Below are 26850 nucleotides of genomic sequence, written 5' to 3' on the forward strand. Positions count from 1 at the left end.
GAGGAGCAGTCTGATCTGAGGATAGATACACAGGACCAGGAGTTATGGATACCATACTCTCCATGCCCAATCCAGAGCCAACAGGATGTTGCGTTCCCAGTTGGTCTTGATCTTTTTGAAAACTCGGGGCAGGAGGTTTTGGCAAACAAGTTACTTACCTTCAGTAACACTTTTTGTGGCAGAGACTCTATCCAACTGCAGAGTCCTCGCCTTAAAATATTCCCCGGGCTCTAGAATGGATCCAGAAAAACTTGAGCAGTACCTCTGCACGCCGATAGGTGGAGTCCTTCGGACTCACATCAGCAGCGATGTTACAGTGCCCATATAAGCTCCATCCCTGCACGCTGACATCAGTTTCTTTCAGGACTAGTTCGGTGCCAAAAAGCAGCGTCATGTAAAAACTAATGTCTAGTATTGACCAGAGTGCAGCTTCTAACAGGATCCCATGGGTAAGAGCCCAGTTTGCAGAGCAGGGAGGATGGAACGATTGTTGAGGAATCTGGGGTTAGATAGAATCTCTACCAGAAAAGGCATTATCGAAGGTAAGTAAATTGTTCTTCTGATAGAGAATTCTAACCACAGTTTCCTCGCCTTATAATAGATTCCTAAGCACTACCTCCTTCCTTGGAAGGGGGCTGTGCACTGGTTTAAACCAAAAAATACAAAAATCCTAGGAGGACCATACTAGCGACATGCTGATCATGACAGACCGGATCGTCCAAACAGTAGCATTTTGTGAACGTGTGACGGTACATCCACATGACAGCTTGGCAGATTCCCAGGACAGGTACCCCGCACGATAATGCAGTAGTGGCAACCTTGGCCCTGTTGGAGTAAGGATACAAGTCCTCAGGAATTGCTTTTTCACCAATGCCTAGCAGATCTTTATACAGAGTACAATCCATCGGGAAATGGTCAGTTTCTGCACAGCTTTGCCTTTCTATGCCCCCGGTGAACTCAATGAAGAGCCAATTGTTCATCGAGTGTTCTTTGGCACGACCAATATAGAAGGTGAAACCTCTCTTAAGGTACAAAAGATCGAATCTCACCTCCTTGGAAGGATGAGATGGCACGTAGAAAGAAGTCAGAGTGACTGTAAGGAAATGCCCCTTTTTGTATGGTCAGCCCCAAGCTTTTGGACTGATGCTGCTGGTTTTTCTACTCTGAAACTGCACTTAAGCCTGCGAACCAGATCTTAGTGCCAGTGTCCTGACCCTAAAATGTGTATGCTGAATTGGCTTATATTCAATTGGCATAAGATAACCTACCTAGAAGTCCCTAGTATATGGTACCACGGGTAACCAGGGCATGCAAGTTACAGGGTTACCCCAGAGATTGCAGCACTGGTTGTGTCACCCTGGGTGCGGCACAAGTAAAACGAGCCTCAAGTCCTCTACTGCAGCCTGGAAGGGTAGTTTTAAACTGCTAGTCTGACTTTCATTTAAAGCAATGGCAAAGCCAACCCTCCCCCTGCAGTATGTGTAAGTCACCCCTATTTTTATTTATGTATTTATAGTCTTATAAAGCGCCACAGCTACCCACATAGGGTTTCCCGCGCTAATCAAGAGGGTAAGGTGAACCTAGCCGCTGTTTAAAAAACACACATTTTCAAATCTTTCTGGAATACAAGAAATGAGATATAGCTTCAAAGAGACTCTGGGAGAGCGTTAAACGTGCTGGGACCCAAAACAGTGACAGAGCGACCACCCATGTTAGTCAATCTGAACCTAGGCACAGTACACAGGGCCTGATTCATTGATCTTAATGTACATGTGAGCTGATAGGGCACCACCAGCTCCTGGCTATATCGCAACCCAAACCAGATTTAGCTTTGTAAAAATAGCTCAGGACTTTGAATTGGATGCGTTTTGAGATCGTAAACCAATGAAGCTCATGGAAAAGATGAGAAACCAAAGTGTGTTTTGGCAGCAGAAAAAGTAGTCTAGCGGCTGAGTTCTGGACAAGCTGTAGTAGTCGAATCGAAGCCTTACCAATACCCAAATACAACACATTGCCATACTCAAGCCTGAATAAATAAGGGCTTGAATCCGAGTCCTTTGAGCTGGCAGAGGAAGTATCCAGATAATCTTTTTCACCCACTTGCGCACCGAGAAACAGGTGGAGGTGACTTTGGCTATCTGAGGCTTCATATATAGACTATCGTCCAACAAAAAGCCCAGATTTTTTACTTTGGTGATGGATTGAGGAGGGCCCCTAAGGAACCTCCATCCCATAATATTGAGCTAGAGCAGATTGTTATTCATCCATAAGGAGACATGGCTTAAGCCCTGGTTCAGAACTAAGGATCCCAGGTTCTGTGCAGATGACAAAGAGAAGATAACCTGTGTGTCATCTACATAGGAAAATAATGTTAGGCCACAGCTCTTCGCTGCATCGACTAGAGGTGCAGGTTAATGTGAAACAACATGGGGCTTAAGACAGAACCCTGAGGTACACCCAAAGTGAGAGCACTTAACACCGACCACTCAGTAGCGGAGAAAACTTGAAATGCCAGTGCTGTATTGTTAAGGCCCAGAGTCCTTAGTCTGTCAACTAAAATAGAGTGGGACACAGTACCAAAGACCGCGCGGAGTTGTGGTGAAATAAGTGCGTCAGTTTCCCCCTCATCTAGTCGTCGTCTAAGCTGTTCAGTGATGCTTAGGAGGGCAGATTCAGTGCTGTGGCCTGCCCTAAAGCCAGACTGTGAAAGGTGTAGAAAATGTTGAGCCTCCACAACTGATGTAAGCCAGGTGTTAACATGTTTCTCCCAAATTTTAGAGAGAAAATAGGCAGCAAAGATATTGTGCAAGGTTTGCCCTCTAACCAATAAATCTAAAACAGTAGATATTGGGATTGATCGTCCATGGATACAAAAAAAGTCACCAACTGTAACAGCGAAAAGGTGGTCTATCTAATTTCATGCCCCTGTAAATTGAAGTATGTAGGGATGACCTCTCGTAAAGTCAAATTGAGGATCATAGAACATATGAGCACCGTGAGGTGTAAGAAACAAGCGGCACGTCTGATCTCACATTACCTGGAAATGAACCATCGTCCAGAAGATATGGAGTGGACCATACTAGAACAACCATTCATCCCACAACACATCACTGACATTTCTAAGTTCCTGCTATTAAGGGAACAGAAGTGGGTTTTCAGGCTTAAAAGCAATACTGAGGGACTTAATGACTCTATATCCCTTGGTCCACCCTATGAAGATATGTGTTCACATGTTACCTATGGACTATTGGTTAGAAGTATGTACGTAACCTCCACCACGCTTCTGCTGTTCCTTATATACTTCAACCTAGTGGGGGAGGTAATCTATAGTTCATAATATCTACTGAGAAATGAGAGTCCAAGATACTATCCTAGTGATGGGTAATTTTAATCACTGTATTTTTTATGTGATTACTTATTTTCTTAGGGTAGGTCATGAAATCATCCTCCCTTTTTGGATGGCCGGTCACGCTCGGGTGTTCTTCCTGGGTGTGATGTCATTCTATACGATACCCCGGGTGAAATGATTGCCTGTATGTATGGGGCGATTGTCGAGTCACGATGGCACCTTCAAATGATACATACATTCTATCCATTTGTAAATTGGTAAAGTAGGGGAGCATAATTATAAGTGAGTAACTCTCTGTTGTGTCCCTGACGATATTTGGAGGCAAGAAACTACATGCCCCATGATTCCTGTGTGTTCTGGTAGTTTCTCGCGTGATCTCACGAGAGTATGTTCGAACTCTCGTAGCATCCGAGATCACGCGTGATGATGGGAATGGACGTTTGGAGTGACCCTGGCTGTTTAAAAACAGTACTGATGCCCCCAGCCGGTACCTCCCCGACAGCTTGGATGACCGTCTGAGGTACCGACGGAGAGGTAAGAGCGCTTCTCCACTTTTACAGCTGCGGGCCGTTTTACTTATGGTAGTTTCCTCTCGGTTTGGAGTTGCTGTAGACACTGTTGCAGTGCGTAGGTGAGAACGGTCTCGGGTAAGAACATTTACGCTCGTAACATTGAGCGTAATTGAGGCTCCTTCTGTTTGAACTAAACAGTGGATCTTAGCACAGTTTGAAAATGTATACCTATTGAGTCCAGTTGCGGCTCCTTTTCTTTGTAAAAGAGACTGGACTCTGGGATAGACTGAATGTGTATTCCTGATATAACAGAGCATCTAGCATACCGTATATACTGATAACTTAGCTGTTATATAAGATATCCTTTAGGGGAATATTGAACAATATGAAACACCTATTACATCGGGTGTTCTTTGGTTTACAGTAGATTCCTAATTTTTAAAGAGGTGGCATAGGGTGTAATCACCGATTGTGTACCTCTAACATGGCACGTTGTATGTACTATGTGCTTACATCACACATCACCATTCCTTATTATATGGGTTGGTGGATTGAATATGATGAGAGAGAGTTAGTTAGAACGGTGAGGGCCCTGACTATTTTCACGGGCACTAGGTTTGTGTTTTTAATGTAGAGAGGGAACAATTCACCATATGAATTAAGGTTTGGTGTATTTTGTTTCTTTCTCAGAGCGGTGCCTCCTTTGTCCTGAGCTTGTTGCCAGGTGGGGTGAGGTTTTTCCTCCATACTCTTGAGGTAAGGCTCGATGGATTTCTTTAAGCCCACCTTGAGGGCTCATCTGATGGCTATTTTTAGCCACATAGATTATTGAAGGCAAACAATGCTGTTTTTTCCAAGACTCTAGCATGTACCTCTTGTATCTCATAGATTTTCCAAGAGGCTCGAGGAATGTTGGCTGTGAGAAGATTGCTTCACAATGTATCCTTTATGTTGTTTATTGTTTTGAGTTTATTTCACTTTTACTCACTTTGCAGTAGCATTTAGCATCCATTAGGCCCTGACGAAAGCACTAGGTGCATTTTTACCTTGTAGTGCTGAAACATGTTGACCGATATTTACCAACGGACGGCTATTATTGAAACTGCACTATTGCACTGTTTTTAATCTTTGTTCGTATCAGACATGAATAAAGTTGGAGTCTGATTACGCTTCAATTTTAGAATTTACACCACACTATTGCCCTGCACTGTTCTCCCATACACTCGACAAATTAAACCTGCTCACATCTGTACTAACAACTTTGAAAACATCCTTGGGCTCCTCCATCATTAGGGTGGAGTGTTAGCCCTGTCAAAGGAGACCCAGATGAAGCATGTCACCTGGAATGGTGACTGATGGGAATCCATACAAATGTTGTGTATTTTTATAGAGTCTTGGTTAGTTTTGGTAATCTTTGTTCTTCTTCATTAGACTTCGGGGTATATAATATGTATTGACTAGCAAAGAAATCGCCAGATGTTTGACCAATTGGTTGGGTCAAGATTGAGTTTTGGTTTTTTTAAGTGGGAGGACCATCGAATGCTTCCAACTCTGAGGCACCCTTCCCTCCAACAGACAGGAATTAAGAAGGTCCATCACCAGCTTCAACAATTTTGGATCCAGGAGGCCAAGGTTGTTTGGTGGAAGAGGATCCAATGGCAAGCCCGATATAATAGAATATAGGATGGCCAAAAGGTAGGGAAGTCCAGCAGGGCCCATGTCTCCATTTATGACGTTGAACCATGAGTGCATAATATATAATCTGCTTCTCGAGTGACATGTGAGAGTTCGCTACATGCAACAGAATCAGTGAATTGAGTATCGCCCTCATTATCCTTTGGAAAATGAAGATGAATATCTACCACAGTGTTAATGAAAAAAGTGCAACTCCTCATATTGAGACTGCGATAACATAAGGGAAAGAGACAATTTGCTCGGGCCGAGAGTTCTCTAATGATATTGAAGAGCACCATGGGGCAGTTTTGGGAATTAATAATTTTGTTAGAGTAAAACCGCATTTGAGCAGTTCTACAAAACCCATAATAATTTGTTATTGCTAATTTATATTTAGCTTTAGACTCCTCATCGTAAGACTTCCTCCAGCATCTTTCAAGGGCCTTGAAATGTTTGTTTTCAAGTCGAAGTGTTTCATTAAACCAAGGCACCGGGGAGTGAAGCCTTCATGAACATTTTGTAGTAGGCAGTAAAATTGTCTCTACAGCTTTAATAATCCACCTATCGACTAAACCCTAATCATCTTCAAATATTTGTTTTAGAGTAGGCATAGTGCTCTGATGTTGAGCGTTCAGGGCCGGAGTGTCCAGTTTAGACCAGTTCCTGGTCTTGTGTACAAGGTGCAACCGCCCTGAACCAGGGGAGACTGGGGTTCTAATGTGAAAAGGTACCACTAAAAAGTCCTACCAAACTATTGGTATAGGTGAGTCTATAATCAGGTCCTTCCCATTAGAAAAAAAATTGGGTCTAAAAGAGGACGGCTTCATGTGTGGGTGCAGAACTCATTCAGATTCAAGATATCCAGATCTTCAATGAAAGTAGTAGCATAACCACATTTGGAATCATCCAAGTGGATATTAATGTCACAAAGCAGCATAAAATTGGCAGATTTTAAAATATATGGGGCTACTAAGTCATGGATGGAGGTGCACCAATTCTCAGCATATCCTGGGGGTCGATAGATCAGGGCTCCCAACAGTGTAATTATATGTGTAAGAGCGAAACGAGCAAAGCCTCAGGAGGCAGGAAGCGGCAGATCTTCCAATTTTGTATTAAACATTTTTTTTAAACGCAATTGCTATCCCCGCCGGTCTTAACTGGTCTTTCTTCACTATAGTGTAGTTTGGAAGGGGAGGGGGCTGCTAGAGGAGAGCCGCAATCATGTCTGGAGATGATTCACCATGGAGCCATGTTTCAGTCAAAAATAGGACATCTGGATTGTTTTCCCGTAGACAATTAAAAACGTGTTGCTGGCATCTAGGGAGAGAGACAATTTATACTGAAAACATGGAAAGCATTTGCACCATCTGCCAGCAGCCGCCCCACTCTAGGTCTGCACTTTATTGCTGACACCATATTAAAACCATTATCTAAAATCTGGAAGAAGCAGAAATAGCAGTTGTTTATCAGTGGATATATTCATAAGTCTGAAATCTGGCAATTTGAAGGGAAAACAGGTCTAGTAGTAAAGTGGATGAAAGGGTCATCCTGTCTGACAAGGAACAGTCAGGGATCCAGGCCCCTGGGCCTTGTTGGGTAGCGACAAGCGCGGAGGGGCTTGCCTTTGGAGCGCAAGCGGCACTCCAATGTTGACCTGCATTTTAAATAGCAATAAGCGCAGAGATTACTAGAGCGCTGACCTCCAAAATGGCCAATGCAGGCAGAAAGTGGAAAGAAATTCACCTATACTGAGCCCTATGGCAGAGTGCAGCATATTCCCTGTGCAGAACATGTATTTTACATGTCCTCACAGTAAAAAATTACAACTGCATTTTTTTTAAATGGAGAAATACTTGGCTGCCCCATCCGAAAGCACAGGGTTGCATGCTGACCCCCTCAGCTGTGTGAACTCCTGAATGGTGCGACCAAAGTTGATTCTCCAAGGTGTCAAACAACATTAAGCCCAACTTGATTCTCAAGTCACAATTAATGTAATTTTTCACAGTGTGAGACTTTTACAAAGTTGCCACTTTGTTGCCTTCAACCTCCTTTGGCCTTAACAGTTGGACACAATGTTTCTCCCTAAGGTAGCTTTCTGCCCCCTTGGGAGATATGCAAACAAGTCCCAGGAAACAAGACAATAGCCTGTGCAGGAGAGAGGTGTTACCTCTTCCTGACAGGAAGTCATACAGGTGTTGGCCTAAAAAGCAAGCTTAAAAGGAGAAGCCATTTTTGAAGAACAAATGAGAAGCGCTTGAGAGAGGGGCTGTCCTACTGTTTAAGCAGACAGGGTGAAACTCTGGCAGTCAAGTGGAAACCAATTGCTAAACCGGTTTTGCAGGGGTGGATAGCCCCATTGGTAGCCACACCGCTGGGTTAGACTAGGGACTTCTAGACCCCAAAAGAGGGGTTCTTCCATGTTGGGAGTGGGCAGAATGGTGCATTGTGGGATAGCCAGTTGCCACAATTTGCAGAAGTGGTCATCAGGCGGGAGGAAACCATTTAGCCCATTGGGTACCAAACACAGCCTATCATGAAGGCACTTCCTGACCATAAAAGGGCACCACTGGCACCACAAGCTCAGATCTTGACTGGACTGGGAAAAGGAGCGAAGAAGGACTCTCCTGATGCACCAATGGACCAGCAAAGATGGGATGCACCGCCGCAGACTTCAAATGGTGACCAACAAAGGAGAAGGGACTGTGCCTGATGTGTCATGCACGTGGAGTAGTCATCTCCAGAGCCCAGCCGAAGTAAGAGACTCCTGATCGCAGCGTAGGGCACACAGCTGAAAAAGTCTACTGGGGTAAGTTGCTAACCAAAATCTTCAAGTCACCGTTTTTCTTCGCCGTACAGCACTAGAGAACAGGACCCAAGTCTAACTGTTGCACCCGAATCTGCTTTACCTAAGAGTCATCAGAATGCAGCTTGGTTGCACATAAGGCACATTATCGCTCCAGGAAGGATTCCCCTGTGACTGCGATACCCGGTGATTTGACTTCGGCCAGGCCCAAGATAACTTCGAGGGACATCGATCCTGTGACCAGGACCACCTCACTAAGCATGTGAATAGAGAAGTAGCCACAGGAGGACCCACTTTGACCGAATGGCAGCCAGAGCATCCTCAGAGCATCTTCAGCATCCCTTATCCCTTGCATCAGGATCAATTCCATTGGAGTCTATGGCAAGGTGCTAAAGTGCTGAAACTGACTTAGGACTGTTTCTGCTCCGGAGGCAACTGTTTTTGAGGACCTTCCTGGTACCCCAGACTGGCTCCCTGCCAGAGTGGTTGCCCAAAGTAACTGTAACCGACTGGAATACAACCAAAGCTTTTGCTCAAAAAGTTTCAAGGTGTCAAATTTGTTCAATTCACCAACGCTTGTTCGCGGTTGAGTAAAAAGTGAATATTTCCTATGTAAAATCTAGATCTCCAGATCCCTCCCCTGCATCTTTTTTGTTGTGGTGTCTAAATATACAGCCTATTTTTGTAAATTCGTTTTGGGTTTCTTGAGTGTCAGTTATTTTCTCCTCTATTGTTTTGGTGCTGTTTAAATGCTTATCACTTGTTCATTTGTGTAAGCTTGACTGCTCAGAGCTACAGCAACCCAGGGTTGAGCTTAAGGTTTAACAAATTAAATCTACTGGTCCCGAGGGGTTGATAAGTGTGTTACACAGTGAGGTAGCACAATCACACCCAATAATACACCCCATTTCCTCAGAGTGATGCTCTGGACGGCATGGAATGGAGTAACCACCTTCGGAAGGAAAGAGGAAACATGTCCGGAAGACTAGTTTGTCTGGGAAGAAAGTTGTGCATGTTGGGAGGATCGACAGAGCCTGAAGCTCACTAACCCTTCTGGCTGATGTAATGGCCACAGGGAAAAAAGTTTTAATGGTCAACAGCCGCCTGAGGACAGCTAGGCAGGGGCTCAAAAAGAGGGAACTCATCAGATAGGTGAGAACAAAATTAAGGTCCCATTGAGGCATAACAAAGGGGACAGGCAGAAACAGGTTTTGAAGGCTTTTCAAAAATCGAGTCAAAACAGGTAATAACAGGTAACTTAAACAGGGAGGATTGATCCAGCAGCCACAAAAAGGCTGAGATAGCTGATAAGTAACCCTTAACAGTGCCTAGGGCAAGGCCTTGCCAGGCTAAAGAAAGAACAAAATACAAAACCTCCGACAGAGGTACAGAAAGGGGATCCACCTGGCGTAATGAACACCAAGCCACAAACCTATGCTAATGGCCTACTTAGAAGGTCTTAGTGCAAGGACGCCTGGTTGCCTAGATGACATCACAGACTTTGGAGGGAAATCAAAGACTTAACTGTTGTTGCTGAATATCCATGCATGAAGATGGAGAGCGCGGAGATTCGGGTTCAGAACCCTGCTCTATTGCTGAGACAGGAGGTCCTCCCATAGCGGCCGAAAGGCCGAGGGAGCAATACTCATGCTTAGGAGTTCTGAATGCCACACCCTCTGAGCCCAATCCATAGATACTAAAATGAGTTGCGTCGTTCCTGATCTTCTTGAGAACTCGGGCAGTGGTGATAATTGTGGAAAGACATATAGAAGTCCTGGGCCCCACTTGAGGCGGATTGCGTCTCCATGCAAGCGCCGCCTTGAGCACTCCAGTGTGCAGAAATGCAGACACTGGGGGGTCTAATCAGTAGTGAACAGATCGAGCCAAGGCTCTCCCCAAACTCGGAAGAGACCTTACACCACCTCCAGATGCAGATGTCATTCCTGATTCGCTAGGCATCGACGGCTGAGTTCATCCGTACTAGTGCTTCGAGAGCATACCAGTCGCTGCACGACCAGGAATCTGTCCTAGCACTCCAGCCAAGTTCAGGCGCACAGAGTCTCTTGGCAGAGGGCCCTTGACCCCACCCAGTCCTATTAGTCACAATACCATTTGGTGGTGGATTTGCCCATAAACACCTGAACCAGCCTCTCCTTGATGAGTAGAACGAAGTCTTTCAATGCCAAGCGGATGGCCTTCAGCTCCAGGATGTTGATATGGAGCCAGGACTCCACCTGAGGTCAGATGCCTTTGATCTCTACCTCTCCCAGGTGGCCGCCCCAACCCAGAAGTGATGCACTTGTAACAACTGTCAGCTCTGGGTGATGTAGTGAGAGTGGTCTGCCATCGACCCAATCATGGTCCTATAACCACCACTGCAAATCTTTTGCAATCTCCCCCAAGATCTGCATGGCAGGAGAGGCCGCCGATTGATGTTGGGCCCATTGAGACTTAAGGTCCCACTACAGAGCCCCAATTATGCACCTGGTGTGTTCGACCAGCAGGATACAGAAGGCCATAGAACCCAGCAGCCTCAGAGTCGGCCTCACTAAAATCCAGGTCCAAGGCTTAAAGATTGGGATCATAGCCTGAATATCCTTGACTCTTTCCCGGGGAAGGGCACAAAACCGAACCATATCCAGAATAGCTCAGGGGAGCATCTGAGTAGGCGTCAGGTATGACTTTGGCAGGTTGAAAGGGAGGTTTCTGTAGTCTGGAAGTGGTTGATGCCTGGCGTCAGCCCCTCTTTAACAGCTAGTCATTGAGGTGGGAGAAAATTGGCACCCATGACCTCCGAAGGTGTGCTGCCACTAATACCATCACTCCTGTGAACTCCCAAGGGTCAATGGTGATACCAAAGGGGAGCACAGCAAATTGAAATTCTCCTGTCCCACCTCAAATGGCTGGTAGCACCAATGGGCCTGAAGGATCAGTATATGGAAGTAGGGACCCTGCAGCTCCAACGCTGCCATCCAGTCTTTAGGGCCATGTCACTTTGCCCAACCATGATAATATCCACCTGGCCAGCAGCCTGCCACCAGTCCCAGTGGCCAACATAAATGGATTTTGAAGAATGGTGAGTGGCGGCAAGGATCACATCCACCACTTGAGGCAGCAGATCAAACACAGTCAGCTGCCGCCATTCAATATCTATGCATGGAGGTGTAAATTATGCAGGTTCGGCTATTAGGATCCTGTGGTGCTGCTATGAAAGACGATCCTCTCAAAGTGGAAGCCTGATTGGAAGGCAGACGCTCATGCCCAGCGATCTGGGTACTACACCCTTCTGGCCCAATCCAAGCCACAAGGATGACTTGGGGCTGGTTATGCCTTATAATTTTTAGAACTCAGGAAAGAGGCAGGGGCAGAAGGTGTACAGAAGTCCTATGCTTGATTCCAGCTGAAATGAATCTGCAAGTGAGCATTCTAGCGGAAACTTCAAACCGCAAAACCTTTCACACTGCACGTCTGATGGGGGTGAAAAGAAATGGGTTTTTTCCACTGACAGAAGATGCACTGCGCCCCCTACGGAAATGGATTTCATATGTAATCTGCCAATCGCTTAACTGGTCCTCTATGGTATTCAAGGATCTCGACAGGTGGTTTGCAATCAGGAAAATGCCCTGATACTCAAATGAACTCCATGGTAGCAGTACATACTAGCCAGGACACATGCGACTCTCCGCCCTGCTTGTAACAATACCACATGGTAGTGGTGCTGTCTGTGAGGACATGCACCAGCCTACCCTTGATGGACAGCCAGAATGCCATTAGAGCCAGGTGAATGGCCTGCAGCTCTAACACATTGATATGGAACTGGGCTTTTGTCAGAGATGGGAGTCCTCAGAATTTTTGTTTGTTCTACTTTATTGAGTTTTGTAGCATATAATCACACATGAAAGTATAACATTTGCAACAAGTGTAGCCGAATAGCAGGTTGGTGAATATACATCTTACCATCTACAGCGATAGAAGGCTATACATCAATGCTGCCTCATTTCGACATATATTTAAGCTGGCTCTGTGTACCAGTATAGGAATGCTGTTATCAAATCACAGGTTGTATTAGATCAAGTAAACAAAAATTCTTAAATCTTAACCAGATAAACCACATGCTACCCCACCCCAGCTCCCTCTCCCCATTATTAAAAGGTATAAAAAATGAATCAGACCCACGACTAAGCTCATAAGAAATTACCAGATCCTTTTGGTAAAAAGTTTCTCCCTACTACATATTTCTGCAACCACTTCTAGTTAAGGGGTGTGTTACCATATCTTTTGAGAATCTCTTAGGCTATGTGACTGTTGTAATGGAGTAAATATGTATAGCCATCTGTAGAGCCACCAAAATCGCCTGCCAGCAGTCTGAGATGGGGAATTTACGCAATCCCAGTGTATCTTCCCTGCAAAGGGATTCTCCCTCCGCTCTGGCCCAGGCAGATTTCCAACGCCTTGTTACTAATCGCTTAGCCAGCATGAGTCCCAGGTTTGTGAAGTGACTTGTGGCTCTGTTTTTTGTCGCTCTTACACAGACCCCATATGCACATCTCCCAAGTGTTGGGTACCGGTCTATCAGTGCAGCGATCTTGCTGCTGTATCACTCCTTCCCAGTACTGCCGCAAATCCGGACACGACCACACCATGTGTAATAGATCCGTATCCAAGCAACCACCTCTAGGGCAGGAGATCAGAGTCCTCTGATCGCCACCTCCCCAGATGGCCTTCCCAACCCACTAATGATAATTCTGTCACCGCAGTCAGCTCTGGGTGGAGAAGGTAGAGGGGCCTACTGCTGAACCAATTGCAGTGGAGCAGACATTTCACTGAAAATCATGAGCCCTCTCCCACAATATGGACAGCATCAAATAGCTTTCCTTAGTGCTGGGCCCACTGGAACTTCAGTTTCAATTGCACAGCTCATAAGTGCCACCTGCTGTAGTTGACCAGGAAGATGTAGTCAAAAAAAACATCCAAGCTACTCTCACCGAGATCCAGCCTGAGGTTGAATCATTGGGATCGCACCTTGAATGCCCTGGCCTTGTTGTGGTCGAGGGAAGGCCTTGAACTGCACTGTATCCAGGACAGCTCCAATTAATTGAAACTTCTGAGAAATAGTAAGGTGCACATTTTTCTCATTAACGGTGAACTCAAACAATGTCAAGAGGTTTGCATGTGTCTGGAGGTAGTTTACAACTAAGGCTTCCGGTTTTCCATTTCTACTGATTTTTACAGATAAATACAGACAGGAAAGAATGTGTTTCCTGTCTGTATTTATTTTTTAAAGCGGAAAAACACTGAAAATTGTACTTCTTGTGAGAGACTCTCCATGCGGTCTTTCATAAATTCCAGGCAACAGCTCAGCAGATAGACAGCATGGAGAGTTAAAAAAAAGGATGAGATTTCCTTAAATACAGGCATTTGTTAACATATATTTGGAGTATAACACTAATATGTACCTGTGAGTGTAGTGTGTTGCTATAAGTGGCTGCTTAATTTGCTTAAAAGTGACAGGTATTAGTGCATGTCCATGAGTTAAATAAACGTTGAAATATACAATTTTAAGGCTCTATTTATCCTCAAAACACAAAATAAATATGGATAAATACCAATAAGATGCCCAAAAAAGAAATATGGCTAAATACAGGTGGCAATGTTAACAAAATAAATACCATCAAACTGGGAGCTCTATTTACAACTGACAGTGGAGAGTCTGCCTTCCTCAGCCAGTCGTAGAGGTACAGGAAAACTGGTATCCTCAACTTACGGTAGTGTTTTGCAACCCCTGCCATCACTTTCAAGAACACCCGAGGGATGCTGGTGAGGCCGAAGAGAAGCCCTGCTAACTGGACCGACCTTGAACCATAGATAGCATCTATGGAACACCACAAATGGTATATGAAAATATGTGTCCAGCAGATCCAAGGACACCATCCAGTACCCCAACTCCAGATCAGTCAACGTCTGGGCTACTGTGAACATTAAGAATTTGTCCTTCCTCAGGAAGGCATTCCAAAGTCAAGGAATAGTATAGATTTAAGGCTTCCCTCATTTTTTTATTTACAACAAGGGGTGGTGAGGGACAGAGTCTCTGAATTAAGCAGAAAGCTCTCACCCAGTCAAGAGATCAGGGCTAGATCCAACACCGTTTTTTAGCTCACTGCACCATCCCAGTTTCAGAACCTGGCTGTATGCAAATTAGTCTGTTCCTGTCCCAGTGCATGATGGGAACAGGGCAAACCAAACTACAAAAGCCAATTCTTACACTGGGAAGGAAACAAGCTCCCGGGGACCGGTTTCTGGCATTACAGCCGTCTTCGGCCCGGTTTGCTTGAATCCTGATGGTGCAATGAGCAAGGGTCTCACATCTGAGAATACCCTTCCACGCTTAGGGTGGACAAAAATATTTACAACAAGGGGTGGTGAGGGACAGAGTCTCTGAATTAAGCAGAAAGCTCTCACCCAGTCAAGAGATCAGGGCTAGATCCAACACCGTTTTTTAGCTCACTGCACCATCCCAGTTTCAGAACATGGCTGTATGCAAATTAGTCTGTTCCTGTCCCAGTGCACGCTGGGAACAGGGCAAACCAAACTACAAAAGCCAATTCTTACACTGGGAAGGAAACAAGCTCCCGGGGACCGGTTTCTGGCATTACAGCCGTCTTCGGCCCAGTTTGCTTGAATCCTGATGGTGCAATGAGCAAGGGTCTCACATCTGAGAATACCCTTCCACGCTTAGGGTGGACAAAAATAATTACAACAAGGGGTGGTGAGGGACAGAGTCTCTGAATTAAGCAGAAAGCTCTCACCCAGTCAAGAGATCAGGGCTAGATCCAACACCGTTTTTTAGCTCACTGCACCATCCCAGTTTCAAAACCTGGCTGTATGCAAATAATAATAATAATAATAATATATAGTTTGTAGAGCGCTCAGTAACGCCATCGCGGCGTGTCCCCGCGCTGACGCTGTCCATGGAATCAACAGACAAAACTACCAGGAACTATGAAGTGTAAAGATGAGTTTTAAGCAGAGCCCTAAACCGAGTTTCATTGCTCTCCAGTCTCAGAGCAGAGGGAAGTTTGTTCCACTGTTGAGCTGCATGGAGTGCAAAGGAGCATCCACCCAGTCTAGCCTTCCTAATCCTAGGGACTGTCAGCAGTCCGGCGCCCTCCGAGCGGAGGGTCCTTGTAGGTTCATATCTGCTGAATAGATCCTTTAGGTAAGTCGGTGACCTGTCCCAGACGATACGGTGGCAGAAGAGGAGGCACTTATATAGCACACGCTTCTTCACAGGTAGCCAATGAAGCGCATCCAGCGCCATTTTCGAGTTGGCTCTCCTGGGTCTTCTTAGCACCAGTCTGGCGGCGGAGTTCTGTATGACTTGTAGGCGACCTATGCTGCCCTCGGTAGCCCCAAGGAACAGGATGTTGCCATAATCTAATCGCGAGGTCACCAGTGCCTGCGTTAGTGTCCTTCTGGCCGATAGAGGGAGGAGGTCTAAAGTTTTGTTTAGAGTCTTTAATACTCCAAAACATTTGCCCACAAGACGCCTGATGTGGCCATCATATGAGAGGGCAGGATTCATCCAGATTCCTAAATTCTTGGCCTCCTGACATGGTATGGGGGTGGGGCCCAGACATGAAGGCCACCACTCAGCCGACCAGTTTTCGCTTTTTCCCCCTACCACATTTAGTTTTAAACAATGGGCATCCATCCATTCTGCTAGTGCCTGCATACAGGATTTAAAGTTGTTAGGGGTGTTGGAGGTGTTCTGCGATAGAGAGATAAGCAGCTGGGTGTCGTCAGCATACAACACCAATTCCACCCCATAAGAATGTACAACTTTCGCTAGGGAGGCCATGTACAGGTTAAAAAGAGTGGGGCTCAGAGCTGAGCCCTGAGGCACTCCCTGGTCTAGTGACTTCTCCACTGAGCGGCAAGTCCCTTGCTGTACCTGGAAACATCTTTCCGTCAGAAACGATTGTAGCCAGCACAGCGCAGGACCAGCGACCCCGGCTTCATGCAGACACCGTAGCAGGATGGAATGTGCTACGGTGTCAAAAGCCGCACTTAGGTCGAGCATGATCAAGGCCATAGTATGACCTGCATCTGCCCCTGCTCTTAAAGTCTCAGTAGCTCTTAGGAGGGCGGTCTCCGTGGAGTAGCCCGCCCTGAATCCTGATTGAGAGGGATGGAGTAAATTCCATTTTTCCAGGTGCTCTGTGAGCTGAGCGTTAACCACCTTCTCAGCCACCTTCGCCATGTACGGCAATAAGGAAATAGGTCTGAGGTTTTCCAGTACCTCCAAGCTTACATTCGTTTTTTTCCTTATTGGCAGTACTATGGCCTTCTTCCACTCCATCGGGACCTGTTGGGTGGAAAAGGAGGTTTGTAGGACGTGTCTGATGTGAGGTTCCAGGGCTGTTAGGCCCTCTGATAGTACCCAGGCCGGGGCCGGATCATTAGGGGACCCAGACTTCACACTTCGACAGATCTTTATTAGCTTGTCAGCTGCGGGGACATCGAAATTTAGTAGTGAGGCATCAGGGGCTGTCAGTGATTAGTCTGTTCCTGTCCCAGTGCATGCTGGGAACAGGGCAAACCAAACTACAAAAGCCAATTCTTACACTGGGAAGGAAACAAGCTCCCGGGGACCGGTTTCTGGCATTACAGCCGTCTGGGACAGACTGATTTGCATATAGCCAGGTTCTGAGCTGGGATGGGGCAGTGAGATAAATAACGGTGATGGATCAAGCCCTGATCTTTGGACTGGGTAAGAGTGGTCTGTTTAACTCAGACACTCTGTTCATCACCACCCCCTTTTCTAAATCGTTTTTGGCCACTATAGGTGTGGCAGGGTATACTCAGACATGAGTCCCTTTCTCACTGCTCCATCAGGATTCAAGCAAGCCGGGCCGAAGAAGGCTGAAATGCCAGAAACCGGTCCCCGGTAGCTTGTCTCCTTTCTGGTGAAGAATTGGCTTGGTAGTTTAGTCTGCCCTGTTCCCATGATGCACTGGGCCAGGGACAGACTGATTTGCATATAGCCAGGTTCTGAGCTGGGATGGGGCAGTGAGATAAATAACGGTGATGGATCAAGCCCTGATCTTTGGACTGGGTAAGAGTGGTCTGTTTAACTCAGACACTCTGTTCATCACCACCCCCTTTTCTAAATCGTTCCCTCATTTTTTGGCACAAACAAATAGCAACAGTAACAATCCTCTCCTCTTTCCAAGGATGGAACTCTCTCAATAGCATCTTTGGAGAAAAACATTCATACTTTTGCAACAGAATGGAAAGCTGCTCCTCTGAGTGTTGGTTGCATGTGAGGGGAAGTTTGGAGCCAAACCCATAAGGAAGAGCTGATCAGTTCCAGTTCGGGAGTAGACCAGGAATTCCCCCCCCCACAAAGATGCCATATAAATGTGGCATCTTCAGAACCTCTCATCAGAACACTCCTAGACGTGTGGACGGAAGGAACTGCCCTGCTATCTGAAGAAGGAAGACTGTACCTGCTTGCCTTGAGAACAGGCTCCCCAGAAATAACTCAAAGGGTCAGATGACTGACCTCCTGTTTGAGCTATAGGGACACAACAAGCTTCCTGAGGCCTCCATGCAACTGTGTAGCTGACCAACACCAACTGGACGTGCCCGAGTTCTGCTGCTGGCATCTGCTGGAGTGAGTCTTGATCCCCAAGAAATAGCCCTCCCCCACCCCAGGACCATTGGCTGGCATCAGAGTGTACTACTCCTGCATCAAAAACCAGCTCCAGGTAAAAATCCAGATATTTGGGGCTCCATCAGACTGTAAGCAGACTCTTCACTTCAAGGAACAACTGTCTGCAATGCTCGCCAAAATGAAGCTCCAGCAATGACCCGATCTTTCCATCAGCGACAACAGTCAACATCACCAACAAGCAGTGCGTCTCGCGCCAATGCAAAGTTCCAGAGGCAACCTGCTCTTCGTGCCAAACAGTGACCGCCTGTGTCAACAGCCAACGCGAAACTCCAGCAGCAACCCGCTCCTTGTCCTAATAACTGAAACCTTGCGGCCCTGCCAATGTGAAGCTCCAGTTGAGTGTCCCCACCTGGTATTGGACTGTGAGAAGGTAAAACTATTTACTGGGACAAACTTGGCCACTGTATCTAACCAGTGCATCATCGTGGGTTGACTGAGCTTGTGACTTTGACACAGTCCAGCATGAACAGATACGCACGAGTGGCGCACTGTGCTTTGTGGCACTGTTTTCACCTAGAACTTTGGAAAAATAATTACTCTGGTTCTAATGGTTGGATTTTTGTTTCTTGGTGTCATTTTATTTATTAAATTGCACTCTATTTTTCTAAATTGGTTTGGGATTTCATTGTGTTGTGTTTTAAGCTTTATTACTTTGAGTGCTTCATAAATGCATTGTTAAGTCTGATTGTTGTTGTGCTAGTCTACCAGAGGGTTAAGCACAGGTTTATTAAATTACTTTTGTCCACATTAATTTATCAATTTATTAAAGATGAGTTAAAAAAGTTATTTAATTAAGATATTGAAGTTGGCCATCAGGCAGTGGAAAACAATATTTCTAGGGACAATTCCAAAGACATCACCAGTGGTCCCAGCCTTCGTGTCCAACAGTCAACTGTCTTAGAAATTCGGGATGGATCCTAGACCAGGAGTTGTAAAGGGTCCTCATTGGTATGAACTTCTAGAATACTTGAAACCCAGCAAATAGTTTTTGTCCACTTCTAGGAGCTTATGCTGGTGGGAGGTCAAAGGAGAATGAGGAGGAGTCACCTGGCTCATGTGCCACAGCAGAGGTAAGCAATTGTAGTTAATGTGCCGCAGTGTTAAAATGTAGCTCTTTCAGTAAGCAGTCTACTTGTGTCTAAGAAGTTGCATTGTTTTGTTCATACTTTTTCACTAGGTCATGAAAGGTATCAGATGTCCCTTTTCCCAATATAAATGTGCGGAACACTGAAGCAGCGTATCGTGGCAGACTAAGCTATAACTTCAGCAACAAAAGGGAACAATCTCAGCAGCTATCAAAACATGTGGAGGTGACTCTAGTGACCTTGTAATAGAAAGTTTTGACCAGGTACCAGGGCGAAATTAGGCTGGCCAAGCAAGAGATGAAAGGTAATTACTGTTAAGTGTAATGCACTGTTTATGTATAATAATAATAATAATATACAAGGGAGTTTAAGGTTACACTGCTCCTTACTAAACATAGCTTAACATTACTGTGTGCAGATTTATAAAATTAATTTCTTTGTGCAGTAAATATTTATTTCAAGATCGTTGTGACTTTGAGTCTGAGTTTTTACTTAACTTTCCATTGTGGTGCACTGAGATTTGGTTGTGAAAGTTATGCAGCACACTTTAATCCAATGTTTACTGGCCTGAATAAATACCTGTGTCGTAGAGGTAGCAGACTCCTCATCTTCGTCCAAGTCATCCATTGTCACAGCCTGTAATTCTGCAGGATCAATGATGATATTCGCTTTGGAAGCAAGGTCATCTTCATGAAGTTCAGCATGAAAAGAAAACAAAGGTAGGTTAGCAGCCAGTGTTTACTGTTTAGAAACAAGCATGAATAGCATTGTTTAAGCCACCCGAAATAGGTCATCTTTCATTTCCTACTAGTGAACATCTTCATTCTTAGTCTCCTTTTGTCATGCAATATAATTTTTCTAGGGCTTCTTTCAATTTCCTCCCATAAGACTTTGTTTAGAACGGTCAGTTCTTTTTTGAGTATTTAGTGTTACTGTTTTTACCTGTGTGTGTTCTATGCAATTTAAATTAATACGTTACTTGCTTTCGGTAATGGTCTTTGTGGTAAATATTCTATCTTGCGACTGTTTCACACCTTTGACTACCCTCCAGGTGCCAGAACGGATTCCAAAAACTTTTCTAATAGCAATAGTTGCAAAGTAACAATAGATGGTGTCAACATTGCTCCAACTGCTGAACATCTGTTTTACCGTATGTGACAACAATGAGCAATGTAGACTCCATTTCAAGCACCAATGTCAGCTCCTCGTCCTTTATTTGGACTCTTCAGAGGCAAGGAGAGAAGAATAGAGAGCCAATGTAAGGATTATGTCACTTACTCTGTAAGCATCTGCTCGTGGCATATAGGGCTGTAGATTCACATGCCCTGCATGCTCTTGCCATCTAGTGTTGAATTCGGAGTGGTGCAAGTTAGTTTCTTCGAAGAAGATTTTCAGGTCACGAGATCAAGTGACTCCTCCTCTCTGTGATACTGCACATGGGCATCAACTTCTTTCTTAGATTGTTTTACCACCGTTGGGTAAGAAAGGGGTGTAAGAATAGAGTCAGAATGAGGATGTCCATGCTAAATGCACATTTATCATCCAAGTATGACATGTAACTACAAAGACCATAGGTTTCCAGGGAGGAGGGAGGGCACATGTGAATCTACAGCTCTACATGCCAAGGACAGATGTATGACTGGGGGTGAGTGGTTGAAAAGTTTCAGCACTCCGTCCATCATCTTGTTGTGTTTGCTTTGTTCACCTTAAGTGGCCAAGGGTATGGCTGCTCAGACGTGGGTCCCTTGCTCGATGTGCCACTGGATTCAAGCAAGCCTTGCTGATGAGGGGTGAAACCCTGAAACCGGTCCTAGGATGGTTGTTTCCAGTGCAGGGAAGACCCAGACTGGCAGTTTGGCTGGACTGTTCCCATGAGGAACAGGTTCAAGACTGCATATGGCTCGGTCCAAACTGGGGTGGCATAGTGAGCAAAAGAATGATGGATTAACCCCAGATCTGTGACTGGGGGTGAGTGGATAAAAAGTTTGAGCACTCCGTCCATCATCTTGTTGTGTTTGCATAGTACATAGCTGTCATAGTCTGTCCAGACTAAGACAACTTTCCCCATCAGGTGAGATTGAAATGCTTTTAGCGCTAGGTGAACAGATAGAAGCTCTAGGTAGTATAGGTCTAATTTTGATGTTTGGTGACCCTGAGTCTCTGAACTGTTAGATGCTGCAGATGGGCACCCCACCCTGTGAGCGTCGATGAATCCGTTGTGAGCACGATCGTGGCTGCTCCTGTGATCCAGTAATGGGGGGGATGGGGCGACAGGGGGCAAGGAGGAGAGGGAAAAAAAAAAAGAACAGTTACGAGCCCGCCGGCTGGCCAGCCACGCCTCTCTTCCGTCATCTCCATCCTCGTCAAGGATCTTCAAGGCCTCTGTTTGAACAGAAAGCAGCATAGGCTCCGCTAGGCCAATCACAACGCTGCAATGCAGCGAGCGTAGCGATTGGTCTGAGCCCCATGGTTCGACACTCAGAACTGGAATTTGAACCTGAGCATGTTCTCCAACCAGGCTGTAATGCTGCCTGGGTGGAGAACATGGACACTTAGGAGGGCGCCACCACACCTTCCCCTGCGCAGCCTAGCCCACCCAACAAAACTGCCCCAGCACAGAAAAATAGAATAATTACATTGCGCTATCAGCATTAAATTTTTCCTTTTTTGGCGTGCTGAGAGGCAGTGGGACGATGCCCCTCCGCCGTAGCCGAGGATCCGCCAATGGATAAAGGGACGCCCTTTTGATAGGTGCGGCAGTCTACCCAAACTAGATCATTTAGCTGGCCCTATTATTGACTCCATTGACGTGCTAAGCATTACTGTAGAGGACGCATGTTTAATCTGGCATGAGGCACTATGGCAATGCATGATGCCATCATCCCTGGGAGCTGCATGAAAGTTCGGACTGTTCGATACTGGTTGCTTTGAAATTGTAGTAGCAGTGTTTAAAAACTGTGAATCCTGGCTGAATTTGGATAGGCTAAACCTCTTTGAGTGTGTAGTATAGCTCCTAGATAGGGCTGCAGCTGTGAGGGTGAAAGATGGAATTTCTGTGCATGGACTGTGAATCCTAACTGATGAAGAACATTTATGGCAATCTGAGTGTGTTGTAAACGCTTGTGGTGTGTGTTGGCTTTGAAGAGCCAATCAGCTAGATATGGGTCGGTATGAATTTGTCGTCTTCATAGATGAGCTGCTACTACTGCTAAACATTTGGTGAAGACGTTGGGTGCAGTAGTGACTCCAAATGGGAGTACCTTGAATTGATAGTGTTTTCCTGCTACCATAAATCTTAGATATTTGCGATGTGCTGGGTAAATAGAAATGTTAAAGAACGCATCCATTAAGTTCAGTATTGACATAAAGCCACCTTGCTGTAAGAGCGGAAGCACCTGTTGAAGTGTGACCATATGGAAGTGTTCTAACAGTATCTACAGGTTTAAATGCCGGAGGTCTAATACTGGCTTAGAGAATCATCTTTTTTGAGGATTAGGAAGTAAAGTGAGTAAACCCCTGAGCCTTGGTGTTGTAATAGAACTGGTTCTATAGGCCCTTTTGGTATAAGAACTTGTACTTCTTGTTTGAGCAGTTGTTGGTGCTCTAGAGAGTTTGTGAATGTGAGGTGGAATATTTGGAGGATTACTGGTGAGCTCCAGGCAATAACCATGTTGGCTAATGCCCAACACCCATTTGTCTGATGTTATTGATTGCCAAATGGAAATAAACTGGTGCACTCTTCCCCCAACAGGTGTAAGATGGTAGAGGAGAATTGTTATTAAGCCACTGCTCGTTAGGAGATGGAGGGGTAAGTGCTGGTGTGCCTTTACCTTTTCCTTTAAAATTATTTTGTATATAACCACCCTTATAGAATCCTCTAGAGGGGGGAGTATTGAGTTTGAGGACTGTAGGAAGATGTAGCGACATCCGCGGAGGTACTTTTGTGAGCCTCCCCTATAAAATGAGCAGCAAAAGGAGCCTCTTTTAGAGGGTGACTGAAATGCTCTAAAGGATTTTGAAAATTCAGTGTTTTTTTTCATTTTTTCAAGTGCTTCATCCACTTGATGGCCAAATAGATGTTCCTTGTCGAAGGAACCATTTAATATTTGTTGCACCTCTGGTTTAAACCCAGTGATTGACAGCTATGCATGTCTTCTCAGGAGAATACTGATGTTAACTCCTCTGGCTGCAGTATCAGCAGCGTCTAGCACACATCTGATGGAGGAGTTAGATATTAATGTTCCCTCCTGCACTTATTCCTGCCCTCTTTTCTTCTCTGGGAGTAACTCCTCCATTTCCTCCCAGTGGGCCCTATCAAACCTAGCTAAAAGACCAAGTGTATTGGCTATGCACCAATGATAGGCTGGTTGTGCAGCCACTCATATACCTGAGGCATCTAATAATTAAGACTCTGTCTGGAGGTGGTGCATCACTTGAGAGTTTGGAATTTTCTCTTTTACTAGCACTGGACACATCTAAAGAGTCCAATGGAAGCTGGCCCTTAAAAAAATTGGATCAGATTATGGGGGTTTGTATTTTTTTTATCAACGCTAGTTGTTCTGATATGTGCATGTACAGGGTCTTAAAATAAATCTTCTTTGCCATCTGTCTGGATTGTGATATGTTTTTGTTTTGTATACCAGCACTGTTTCTTTGAACGCAACTGTTTTTAGAAATAATTTTCCTTGCATAGTGTATAAATAAACAATAACCTTTTTTGACACAACAAACACAATTTGAAGGGCTTCTCTATTCTTTTCTTTCTGTCTTTAATGACTTACCGTTGCTGATTTTTTATGATTTTTTTATTAATTGTGTACCCAGACCAATGTATTGGATTGCATAATTGTGGATACCCCTTCCCCTGAACCTTCTGTTAGGTGTATTTACTGATTGTCCCTGGTTCAGGGTTGTCGGATAGCCCTTGTGGTTGGTAATGAATGACTCATATACCCGAGGCATCTAATAATTAAGACTCTTTGTCTGAAGGTGGTGCATCACCTGAGGGTTTGGAATTTTCTCTTTTACTAGCATTGGACACATCTAAAGAGTCCAATGGAAGCTGGCCCTTAAAAAAATTGGATCAGATGGTGGGGGTTTGTATTTTTTTTTTATCAACGCTAGTTGTTGTGATATGTGCATGTACAGGGTCTTTAAAAAAATCTTCTGCATGGTGCATCAAGCTTTTAACATTTGTAAAGACTGTGTTGTCTTATGTATAGTTCCAAACATTTCATATAAAACATCTTCTTCGAATGATTCTTTATGTAAAGTGACTTCATGGTGAATGGCTGCCCTGGCCATTAATTCCTGATACTAGGTGTTTTCATCAGGAGGTGAAAGTTTTGCATGTCATGGATCTGGTGGTGGTTGGCCATAAGTGTCATCCCCCGCCCCTGCGTCAGGATCAGTATGATAATAACCCTGTAGTGTAATATCCGGAGGGTCTGAAATTGGTACTAAAGGTACTGGTGAAGAAGGAAGAGTTGAATAAGGAATGTGGTGGAGAGGGCTAGTAGCCATGTCCGTTTTCTTTTTTAAAGGAATTTTTATATCATGTGTCTTGTGAACTAGGAATCTTCCTTTTGGAGGATAATGGTATCATAGGTTTAGTGGAAATATGTCCAGTATCTGGATTATTAAAATGTTGTTCTGTTTTGGATCCAGCTTTTCCAGCATAGTTTCCTAAATTCACTCCGGAGGCGGAGGAGCAAGTTTCTGTTGTGGCGCTGAAATTTTCAGTACCAGCCAGATTTTTCCTTTTACTCCTTCGAAATAAGTTTAGGGACCAAAGGTGTAGTGTCTCAACTCGAGCCGGAAGGCTTGACTTGTGCTTTCGGTGGCAAGCTATAGGGCGGGGTATTTAAAGCAGAGTCTCTGTGCCTACATGACTTGCAGTGGTGGCCCAAAAGCCTTTTGTTTGGTGGAAGCGAATTTTGTGGGCAAAGGGGGTTTGGTACTCACTGTACCTTGACGGGTTGGGACATCGTGGGACTCCAGTTCAATCTCCAGTTCGGAATCAGAGTCTTATATGGAGAAGGCCTCTTTCTCTTCCACTGCAAACACTTCCATTTCTTCCTGTTCAATATCTTCTATGAAGATATCTGGGGTGTCTTCGATACTCTGCCACTGCATTTCTCTTCGTCGAGCCAGGCGGTCATACAGGGTCTTTTTAGATCGAAATGAGCAACAAGCATCACAGTCTTCTTCCTTGTGCTCCGACAGGCACAGGTTACAGACCTTGTGAAGGTTGGTGCATGGCTATTTGGAGTGTCACCAAGGACAGAACTGGAACGGAGTCGGTTCCATCGTCAGATTACTCGATGGAATGTAATGTGGTTGTAACACCGGGTACAGGCATAGGGCACATTTCCGGGGACCATAATATAGCCAGATTAGACCAGCCGCGAGGGGCCCAGACGTTCTCACAAGCACCGCTTAATATACGCCCAGAATCAATGCAGCAGAGAAGATGTGAAGCCGATACTCTTACAGTCATAGAGGTAGCTAGTATCCCAGTTACCAGTAAAAAGATTGGGTGTAGTCTTGTATCGTGGAACATTACAGGCTTACGAGCTAAATTTAGTAACCCCTTATGGTTAGAATACATCACAAAACACGAAATCATCTGTCTTCAAGATACATGGCTGAAGGATCACATTCATATGAATGGTTATAGAACATTCAATACTCAAGCGATAGGGGGTATGCATGGCAGAGCCAAAGGGGGGCTCTGTATATATGTTTCTAATCAGCTAAACTTTGTTAAAACTGAATTTAAGCCTGAGTACCCTTATTATCAAATATTAACATTGTTTATAACTGCATCCTATTCTATGACTCTGGTTAATTTATATAACATCCCACCTGATAGTGTCCCCAGGGTGGTAGGTTTATTGCATAATGAATTAAAAATCACTTGTAATGCAAATGTCACTGAAAATATGCTCATTATGTGTGGAGATTTTAATTGTCCCCTGTGATCCTATGAGGATGACAGGATATGTCGATTTAATGAGGAAGAGGGCACATGTGGTACCCACTTTTGTCACAATAGCACAGGGGAATCTTTTAATGAATTGGTGCTTAACTTAGACTTAGGTTTTGCCAATGACCAGTGCACCAAACCTATTCGGATGCCGCAGACCTTTAATGCGCGGGCCTTTGTTCAACAATGGATTATATTTTGGTGTCAAATATGCGTGCCTCTAGAGTACTCTCCTTTTTAGTAGATTCTAATCCAGTGAGTGACCATTAATCTTGTAGATGAGGCCTTAGCAAATTTAAAGCTTGATAAAGTTAATGGGTATAGCCTTCGGTGGAACATGATGGACCCAGAGAGAGTCAATAAACTATTAATCACAAGGTGTAGATCTGCCTTTGATACCTGTTTGAATGAACTAGCTTACCCTGAAAGTATTCTATCCTCTTTCCAAACGGTAGCAGCCGCAGTTAGGGACGTGATGTTTAAACAGGGTGGTAAAAAGCAAACCCCTCAACGATGGTTTGACTCATTGTGCACTCGTACACACTCACACCTGAAACACGAGCTTCATAACATCCCCAGGAATAGCACAAAAATCAAAGAAGCCAGAAGGAATTACAAATTAGCACTTTTAGAGAGGAAGCATGCTCTCAGAAAAGAAGCCTGGGAGCTGCTTACCTCGACCGTAGAAAAGAAAGACAGCGCT

General features: G+C 44.9%; 1 protein-coding gene across 1 annotated transcript in view; it reads right to left on the minus strand.

Annotated features, from left to right (window-relative positions):
• The window catches only part of RNF123 (ring finger protein 123), a 2099603-nt gene that overhangs the window by 1223955 nt on the left and 848798 nt on the right, over positions 1-26850 (minus strand). The window contains exon 22 of the mRNA XM_086938772.1: positions 19739-19845. Coding sequence (XP_086794898.1) covers positions 19739-19845 — 107 coding nt within the window. The remainder of the gene's footprint in view (positions 1-19738; positions 19846-26850) is intronic.

This window comes from Lissotriton vulgaris, chromosome 9, assembly GCF_964263255.1.
Source record: "Lissotriton vulgaris chromosome 9, aLisVul1.2, whole genome shotgun sequence".
Lineage (NCBI taxonomy): Eukaryota > Metazoa > Chordata > Amphibia > Caudata > Salamandridae > Lissotriton > Lissotriton vulgaris.